Source organism: Oryzias melastigma, linkage group LG1, assembly GCF_002922805.2.
Source record: "Oryzias melastigma strain HK-1 linkage group LG1, ASM292280v2, whole genome shotgun sequence".
Classification (NCBI taxonomy): domain Eukaryota; kingdom Metazoa; phylum Chordata; class Actinopteri; order Beloniformes; family Adrianichthyidae; genus Oryzias; species Oryzias melastigma.
This window is the reverse complement of record NC_050512.1, coordinates 10,428,763-10,438,178: the sequence shown is the minus strand read 5'-3', so window position 1 is coordinate 10,438,178 and position 9,416 is coordinate 10,428,763. Positions and strand designations below refer to the sequence as shown.

General features: G+C 37.6%; 1 protein-coding gene across 1 annotated transcript; it reads right to left on the bottom strand.

The window, feature by feature from the left end:
- Nucleotides 1-230: 230 nt before the first annotated feature.
- On the bottom strand, nucleotides 231-7,955 carry LOC112137129 (intercellular adhesion molecule 3). The gene is made up of 7 exons (XM_024259288.2): nucleotides 7,643-7,955; nucleotides 5,383-5,584; nucleotides 4,776-4,851; nucleotides 3,006-3,144; nucleotides 2,597-2,929; nucleotides 729-800; nucleotides 231-603 (listed from the first exon to the last, which is right to left on the bottom strand). The coding sequence occupies exons 1-7, from the start codon at nucleotides 7,695-7,697 to the stop codon at nucleotides 533-535; spliced, it is 948 nt and encodes a 315-aa protein (XP_024115056.1). The 5' UTR covers nucleotides 7,698-7,955; the 3' UTR covers nucleotides 231-532.
- Nucleotides 7,956-9,416: the final 1,461 nt, after the last annotated feature.

Sequence of the window (9,416 nt, the reverse complement as noted above, 5' to 3'; positions counted from 1 at the left end):
GATTCAAAGTTTTTAAATTTACAACTTTTTTTTCTGAAAAAAACTTTAAATATCAAAAATTGACAAGATTTAAAGTCATAAATGTACTACTTTAAAATGTATACATTTACACGAAAAGTCATAAATGTAGCCTATAACTTAAATTATTTTTTAAAAAAACTACTTTATTCTGGTAAATTTAAAGATTAACAAGATTTAAGCACATGTCTTTCAATGAAAACTATACCAAGAAAACAAGCAAATATTGTATTTCAGAGATTTGAAAAATGTGTCATCAAAATGTACAAAACAGTTTTCAGTACAGCAACAAGGAATTTGAATTTTTTCATGAGCACAACCTTCAGTTTTGTGAGAACATGTACCTGTGAGGAATTGTGTAGAGTAAAGCATCTCCTTTCAGTTACACACACCACTCCTTAGAACACTACTAAACAAAACCAAAGATCCGATTCTTCTCAAATGAGAGTTTCTCAAAGGAGCAAATCGTCAAACTACGTGGAGATGGGAGTCAGATTGTTCCTGTTTGCAGGCGTTACTGCTGGATAATCATCTGAGACAGTAAAGCAGCCAGCAAGAAGCATGTTTGATAGCCGTTTATGGTTCCTAAGGAGGAGGAAATGGTTTCATCAGTACTCCATGCTGCCATTTCAATCATAAAATCAACATTTCTTTGTTTCAAAAACTTTGAATTTGGTCAAATATATTAGAAGATCCAAAAGTAAACTCACCGCTGTTCTCTGGTGAGGTTTCCCCATTACATTTGCCACATGTTCTCTGTAGTTTTGTGGAATTTGGATGAGCTGGAAAATTAAAATAACAAGTGGTGAGAAATAACAGGAGACGAAAACATATCAGGAGTGCAACGATTCATTTTAAAGAATTCGATTCATATAAATTGTGGTTAACAAAAATCAATTTATTTCATTTTGAAACTACACTGCTCACAAACATTAAAGGAACACTTTTTTTCTTGGGCCTGTCATGAATTGAATTAAACCTGTCTGATAATTTTCTTGTTGGTTAGTCAGCTGTGGGCCTCGTTAATCAATTTCAGCTGTATTGGTGTTCATGGAATTAACAACAGGTGCACTTCAGTGGCAACAATTAGAAAACCTTCAAAACAGGACTGGTGTTACATGTGGAGGTCATTTCAAGTTTCTCCTCTTGATCTTTTTTGGCTGGTTTTCCACTCGTGCTGATTTTGGCTTGAGAATTATCTCTACTGGCAGTATGAGGCGATTCTTTAACCCTACAGAAGTTGGACAACCTGTGCAATGCACACGTGAGGCAGCAAATAATGGATTAGATTTATCTGCGCTTTTCCAGACGCTCAAAGCGCTTACATTGTGTATCCATTATTCATTCACACCTCATACTTGGTGATGGTGAACTACTACTGTAGCCACAGCTGCCCTGGGGCAGGCTGACAGAGGTGTGGCTGCCAGTACGCGTCTACGGCCCCTCTGACCATCACCAGAACATTCATACGCATTCACACACTAGTGGAGCCACACTGGAGGTAAGTAGGGTTAAGTGTCTTGCCCAAGTACACAACTTGGCTGGCAGGAGCAGGAATCAAACCGCCTATCCTCCGATCATTGGCCGACCCGCTCTACCACCTGAGCCACTGTCGCCCAAGAAGGTTTAATGTGTCTCCCAGCACAATCTCCAGAACATGGAGATTTCAGGAGACTGGTGTTTATTCTGGGAGAGCTGGACAGGGCTGTAGAAGGTCCTCAACCCCTCAGCAGGACCGATACCTGGAGGGACGCACAGACCTCTACTGCCTAGGAAATGGAGCTCTGACTGACATAAGGTATCCAAATGAAATCCTTGAACCCATTGTCAGACCCTACGCTGGTGCAGTAGGTCCTGGTTTCCTCCTAATGCCCGACAATGCCTGGTCTCACGTGGCAAGAGTCTGTAGGAGTACCTGGAGGATGAAGGAATTGAAACAATTGAATGGCCTTCACGATCCCCTGACTTAAACCCAATAGAACATCTCTGGGACATTATGTTCCGGTCCATTAGGCGCCGCAAGGTTGCTCATCAGACTGTACAACAGCTCAGGGATGCCCTCTCACAGATCTGGGAGGAAATGCCACAAGACACCATCCATCGTCTCATTAGGAGCATGCCGCCACATTGTCAAGCATGCATACAGGCTCGTGGGGGCCACACAAGATACTGAAAAGCATTTTGAGTTGCAGAAATTAAGTTTTGGAAAAAATGGACTAGCCTGTCACATCTTCATTTCACTCTGATTTTATGGTGTCTACACAATTGAGCCTCTGTAGGCTGAAAACTGTTATTTCCATTAAAAGACTTGGCATCCTTTTGCTCCTAAGACACTACCCTGTCGATATTTGTATAGATATCCAACTTCATACTGAGATCTGATGTATCTAATGTGTTTCTTTAAAGTGCTCCTTTAATTTTTGTGAGCAGTAAATTTTATAAATTATAGGTTGGTTAGATTAGCAACTTGCCTTAATAAAATTAAAAGATTAAAATTAATTCATCGATTAAGCTGATTAATCGTTACACCCCAAAAACACAGAGAAATGTTGTAGGAATTAAAGACAACCTTACTTACAGAGCACTAGCAAAGTAAGTTTTTGCGACGTCACCACTAGCGGTTGTTGTGGTCCCTCCGGCCCCAAGTCCAGCCTAGCTTCACACCAGTACTCCGTTCCGTTGTCCTCTCTACAGGGAACAATGCTCTGAGTGATGCTCTTGTTTGCTGGAGTCTTCTGTCTCGTGTCATTGAACTTGATTTGACTCAAAGCTGTCTGCCCTTCATAAAAAATCACAACCACTTTTTCAAGAGGTGCAACATCCTGAACCGTGCACTGCAGAGAATAACTGCCCCCCTCGAGCAGTGGTCCAGTGTGATTGACATATGTGATGGAGACTGCTGTTGGGGGTTCTGTGTAAAGACAGAGTGAAGTTAGGCACAAGCTGGATTCACAATGGATAGAGGAGGAACAAGCAGGTTTACTGACGGTAGACTGTCAGGGAGAGAGCCACGTCACACTTTCCTCCCACATCAGACATCACATAACACATGGGGTCGATGCTCCACTCGGTCAGTCTGTCCACACGCCAGACCAGAAACTCACTCAAAGTGGTTTCAGGAGAACCCTGCAGGATGTAAAGAGAATTACAAATGCAATCTTCAACTGCTCATATAATGGAAGATGAAGCAGATAGAAGTAAAACTGGGAAAAAAAAGATCATTTTCCTACAGTAAGGCTTATGGGCTAAAGCTTAAATTCTTCTTGCAAAAAGAGACATGACATTCACCATTCCATACATAATAACTTATTTCTGATCAAACGCTTCTTGAAATGCAGAACTGCCAGATAACTTTAGGTAGACTTTTGTTTGTTTTTACAGACTATGCATAGTTTAAAATACTCTTTGAAATGACATTTAACCCTGTAAAGCACATTTTTTAAGGGGGCAGCCATTTTGAAATGAGCAGGAAAAGTCCTTCTACTGCCATTAGTGGAGTGATGATGAACTACAGGACAGAAACATGGACAAAGCTGTATCCAATGCTTGTTTTTTATAGAGAGAATATAGTCTCATTTGATTTGTGCGCGTGTAATTTTTGATTTTTAACTTGAGTCTGCGTATTTGTGAGTAACTTCGGATTTGTGTGTGCATAATTCTTGATTTGTAACACATACAATACATTTTGTGTACACTGTCTGTACTTACAGTTGTGTATTCACATGTACAAAATACAAAAAAAGGCCTGAGTATAAATTATCAGGACATATCTGTTGAAGAAAGTGGGAAAATGTCAAGTTTTAACCAGATATTATACACAATCCAAGTTCAAATGGGCCAATAGGAAAACTTTGATGACCCAGCATTCTAGCAGCATTTAAACATAACGCACATCTCGGAGACGCTAAAAGAGTCTCATCAGATTTGAGCATAAATGCAGTTTTCTGTGTGTATCAGGCAATTGGTGGGTACTTTTTTAAAGGTTTGTGAGTGTACTTAGTTTAGTGTAATTTTAAGTTCTGCATGTGTAAATTGTATTTTTTTTCTTTTTCGTATTTTGTAATTTTTGTACATGTGAATACACTATTCCAAGTACACACAGTTACGCACAAAATGTATTGTAGAGTTTCAAATCAAGAATTACCAAACACAAATCCAAAGTTACAAACAAAAAGTCAGACACAAGTTACAAATCTGCATGGTAGTGCCGTGGTTATTGCTCTTGTCTCTCAGCAAGAAGGCTCAAATTCAAGTAGTATACAGTAGTATAGTATATATAGTTCTATATGGTTAAATAAATTTGTTATTTTGGGGTTTAATGCGATCCGGCAAACTAAACTGACTGAATGTCACTCAGCCTGATTCTGATGGATGAAACAATAAAATAAAAAAATTAAACAAAAGCAAACAACATCAAGAATCTTAGATGAAAATCTTTTGCTCCGCAACATTACTCTGCTTTTAATATAAAAAAAACATTTGGGAGTTTTTAAAATTTTTAACTGAGCGATAAAACGATGCCAACATTTTTTGTGCGATATTTCATTCATCCATGGCACTTAAATCCACTGACACTTTTCCTCTCAGCTGAGGTTAAAGTCACTTCAACTTTAAATACTTTGATATTCTTAAAGTTGAAAGACAAGTTTCTGTTACATTTTGCACATGCATATAAAAAGAATCATCTTTCCTTTTAAAAAACAAAAACAAACATAGTCAGAATTTTATATAATGTGGTGATCAAAACATTCACCTACCACTGAGACTTCCCAACCCAGGGCAGGAAACCCTGCCTTCTGTCTGGAGCAGTTAGCTTTGACCGGATCTCCAAACCTGTGACAGGAGTTTTAATTAGACAAGAACCTCTTTTATATAACAGCAGATTGTAATATTATTTTAAAAAGAATAGTATTTATTATAGGAAAATTCTAAAACAGGTTTTTTTTTCCCCAAAAACATTAAAGTCTCTATGCCGCTTTTTTTCCCTCATAACCCTGTTCCTGCAGCTCCTTATTGGTAAATCACACCTGGTCCAGGTGATCAGATGCAGGTAGAGTTGTGATATGTGAAGCACCAGAACAATGCTGGTCCTCGAGAACTAAAGTCATTTTTACATCTCGTCTGGATTTTCCTCTTCACATTTTTCAAACAAATTTGCTGCCTAAAAAGTCAAGGCAGATTTTTAATTGTGCTCCAGGTAAAATTGAAATTTTAAGAAAAGATCTGCTTTGTTTTCATTTCAAACATCCCCATAATCCACTCTGAACTTAAAGAAATGTGTGAGTTTTTCTTTTAGAAGTTTACATATGTTTCTGAATGTAAATGTTTCTGCCCTGACGGATTTCTTTTAGCTTCCAGACATACCTGACCACTAAGGAGGAAGGAGAGATGCTGAGGTCACAGCCGGCTGTCTTTGAGGATTCCCCAGAGCTGGAGGTGAGGTGGGGGTTAGAGGATGAGATGCTGAGAGAAGGAGAGAGCCAAGATGGGAAGTCTGTTAACAATGGAGGAGGAGGTGAAATTTGTGATGGAACAGAAGGAGCAGGTGTGTAAGGAAACAGAGAAGCTACAGGGCAAAAATGGTCAGAATGTGGGAAAGAAGACAGAATAAAACAGAGTTATAATTTATATACAGTATATTTATTAAATAGGGTTGGTATACCTCAAAAATCCAGCAGGCCTGAGTATTCAGTGTTTTTTGACATATCTCTAACATGTTTTTTCTGGAATCTTTTCATGTGGAGTTTGCATTCGCACCTTTTAAGAATTTTGATGCTAATTTATTGGATTTAAAAAAAATAGAATACTCTGAAGACATCTCCAATTACAGCTCAGTTTTTAGAAAAAAATGTGTAAGGCCCATCCAGAAAGAAAGGTAGAAAAGCGCTATACAAGTATGCACCATTTACCATTTCAAATCAGTCAAAATGAAGTGTTTTCAAAATGATATGTCCATCTTTAATCCTTCAGTGTGGCCTGTAAGCTGACATCTGCATCTCCATCCAGATCCCCAGCAGAAGGAATCATGAAGTCCTCCAGAACATTCTGCTACTGCTACAGTGATTTTGGATTGAAGAAAGCGGAGTTTACCAACACTAGCACTGGACATTGCAGCCCAAATCATGACTGACTGTGGAGACCCCACTGGACTAGAGTCTTCCTCCAAACATTTGGACCTTGGTTCTTAAATGAAAAGAAACTCTTTACTTTTATTAGAAAACTGGATTTTGGACAACTACCCAACAGTCTTGGCTATAAGCTTTAGTGTCTTACCCAGACTATGGAAGGGATCAATGATGATCATCTGACAAGTTGTCAATCGGAAGTCTTCCCCACAATGAACCGGACTGAGACCATTTTAGTTGGTAAAACTCAGTTTAAAAAGAATCATTGGCAGATTTCTCCATAGTATTCTAATTTTTTAAATTCTGCTTTTGTGGGTTTTATGAGCTGGAACCCCAATTTATGTAAAAATAAACAAATGAATGAGTGAGCCCTGGGTCTATATGCTCTCAAATGGAAATGAATGCACTTTTCTATGTAATTCTAATTGTTTAGAAATAGTATGTATATATACATATGGTTTTTATGTTAATATTCTCTTTCTTTTAATTTTATTTTGCTACTTTCAGAAAGGAATTGGATAAACAGGGTTGGTTACAATCAAGTGTGGGTGTGACTGTGGCTCCTGCAACATCATCTGCCAATAACAACAACTCTGTTATTGATGCACTTCTTGATTTCTTCTTGTGGTTTTTTTTTAACTTGCAGCTGTCAGTCATGAACTCGTGAGTCACGTTCTCCTCTCTGTCTCAATACAGGCAAAGGGTCATCTGGATTTTGCCATCTCGCAGAATAATACCTTTTTCAATGATCTATTGTGCACCATTGTTTTAAAGAGCAATGAATACACCCAGTGTGTTCCTCTGAGGAAGGAAGGACACCCTGCCCAGTCAGAAGAACTCTCTCCTCCTTTGAATGAGCATTGTTCCACAAAAATACTGGGCTGTTCTCCTGCTTATCGCGTTGATCTCGCTCATGGGAGGCTCACCGCCTGTCAGAATTTATGTCTTCATGTTTCTAGCTTGTCTTGCTGCCAGCTGCTGCTGCTGATCTGTTTTTGCAGTTATGATGCCACAGATGCAACATAAACCTATCAGCCATAGGAAGATGTACAGAAAACTTCACTTTAGCAGAATTATTTATGAGTTTAAAAGTTTTATACTGTTTGGCTGACTGTGTATCTTCAAATGTGTGTTGAATGATGTGATGGATTTATATTTTTATGATTATTTATGTTGTATGTCTCCTGAAAAGAGACTTTGACAGTAATTTGTATTGTTTTATAGATTTATTAAGCAAATTAAACAATTAAGAGATTAAAGCTTTAAAATAACAACACTTGCAAAAATGGAAACATAAATTAATCAGTTTAAGAGTTGATAAAAAGTTACATTATTTAGAAAAATACAACTTTTATAAATGCAAAGACATTTATAAGTTTTTCCCTTTTTTGTGACAAATTATTGCTGCTTTTTCTAATCTGAAGGGTTGTTCAGCGGATTATTTTTGTTCTGTTTAGCTCCAACTCTCACATTTTTATCCATCATGTTGTTTCACTCACCTGAGCCAAAGAGGCGGAACAGCACAAGCGTGATTGGCCCTCCACGAGCCCACATCTTCCCCTCACTCGCCACGCCGCTTTCAGATGAGATGAGCAGCTGCTGCTGGATGCTGGAGCTCAGGAGTGTGGGTGACTGCCGGGGGCTCCAGGTTTTTATGGGACATGTGGGTGTATGCGCATGTCAGGCTTCAAGTGTGTCTGAAGCTGATGATCAGGCAGTTCCTTTGCTCTGAGCTGTGAAAGCCACCCTGGGCGTTCTCCGTTGGTATATCAGGAGAGGAAGGAAGGGAGGGTCAAGAATAATTCAGTGTAATGCTGCAGATAGAGGGCAAGAAAAGAGTCCTCACACAGCTGATGTCGGGCTTGTGGGGAAAACATGCCCAAGTGAATGTAGACTCTCAAACGTGTACTGGAAGCTGCCAATTTATACATAGGTCAGTGTGATTTAAAAAAGAAAAGAATGGCATATTTCCTGCTTTATTTTATTTGTTTACATCTAAACATTGAATATATAATTAAATTAAAAAAAATCTTTTTAGTCTTGTATTTTCTTTTTTGTTTTTCTTTGATTAGTTTTATACTATGAAAATTAATTTGTTTTTTCTTCATAACATCCCATTTAGTTATTCATAGAAAAAAAATAATTTTGGAAAAAATCTGTACATTTATTGTGTGAAATAGAGTAATGGATGGAGGCTTAACTCCATGAGATCCTCACATGCAGCTCTGACTTTAAAACCACTGATCAACATTAAAAACAAACATTTCCTCATTTAAAAACTTTGAAAAAAGAAAATTTCTGCTCAAATTAATCTTTGCTCTTTGATCAGTTTACTCTATAAGTTTTGGGGTTTTGATGCTTTTTTAGCCTCAGATTTTGTTTTCTAAACATCAAAGAAATAAAATAAACATGTGTATCCAGCACTGCCCTCTAGTGGAAATTTAGCAAGATTGCTCTAGTCTTTTTGTTGGCTGAGAGGGTCTCCTCACCAGAGAGGTTCAAAGCTTGTACAGCCAAAGATGAGTAGATTGTTGTTCTGGAATGTAGTCTCAAAATGATCAGTTAAAAAAATAAGAAGCAAAAAATTTGATGAGCTTCAAAACGGTGAATAAAAATGACACCAAACTGAGTTCCTTTTGATGATTTGAAGTTAAAGAAATACAAAATCAGAAAAGGAAGTGTCCCCTTCCATACTTCTTCCTAGATTTCTCTCATCTCCTCTGCTCCTGACCTTTCTGAGTTGAACTGAGGTGAGACTGTGCATCACCTTTTTGACCTCAGGAGGCCTTCCTATCTGCCAACGACTGTAAGCGCACGTCTCCAGTGGATCTAACCACTTCCTGTTTCCAGCTGAAACTGTTCTATCATTTAAGAAAAATAACAGCTTGATTTAAAGTTATTTCTCTTAAATGTTCTGAGCATTCAATGATATGATGTAACAGTATAATTCATGGTAAAATCAGAGGTGATGTGAAAACACAAACAATCATGAAGTACTTTTGCGAAATTTGCATAAAATTTAAATCAAAGTGTGTTTAGCTTAAGCAAAGCTTAAATATCAACATTCAAACTCTTAACAGATAAACTATTAACTATGAAGTGATGACTCATATCAACATAACAGTAAAATAATATGTTGTTCTTATGTTTCTTGATTGTCAAATAGAAAGAACAAAGTCAAAACTTGAATTAAATTCAACACAATTAACCATCACAAACAGTTTATCTATATATGATTAAATGTTGTCTAAACTCATATTTAAATATACTTCT

Bases quoted from the DNA above. Each gene is read 5' to 3' on its own strand.
- LOC112137129 (XM_024259288.2), bottom strand. From the start codon at position 7,697: ATGTGGGCTCGTGGAGGGCCAATCACGCTTGTGCTGTTCCGCCTCTTT. The intron at 3,145-4,775 runs GTAGGTGAATGT...TACATCCTGCAG, and splicing joins TGGGTTGGGAAGTCTCAGTG to GGTTCTCCTGAAACCACTTT. The intron at 604-728 runs GTGAGTTTACTT...CCTCCTCCTTAG, and splicing joins AACCTCACCAGAGAACAGCG to GAACCATAAACGGCTATCAA.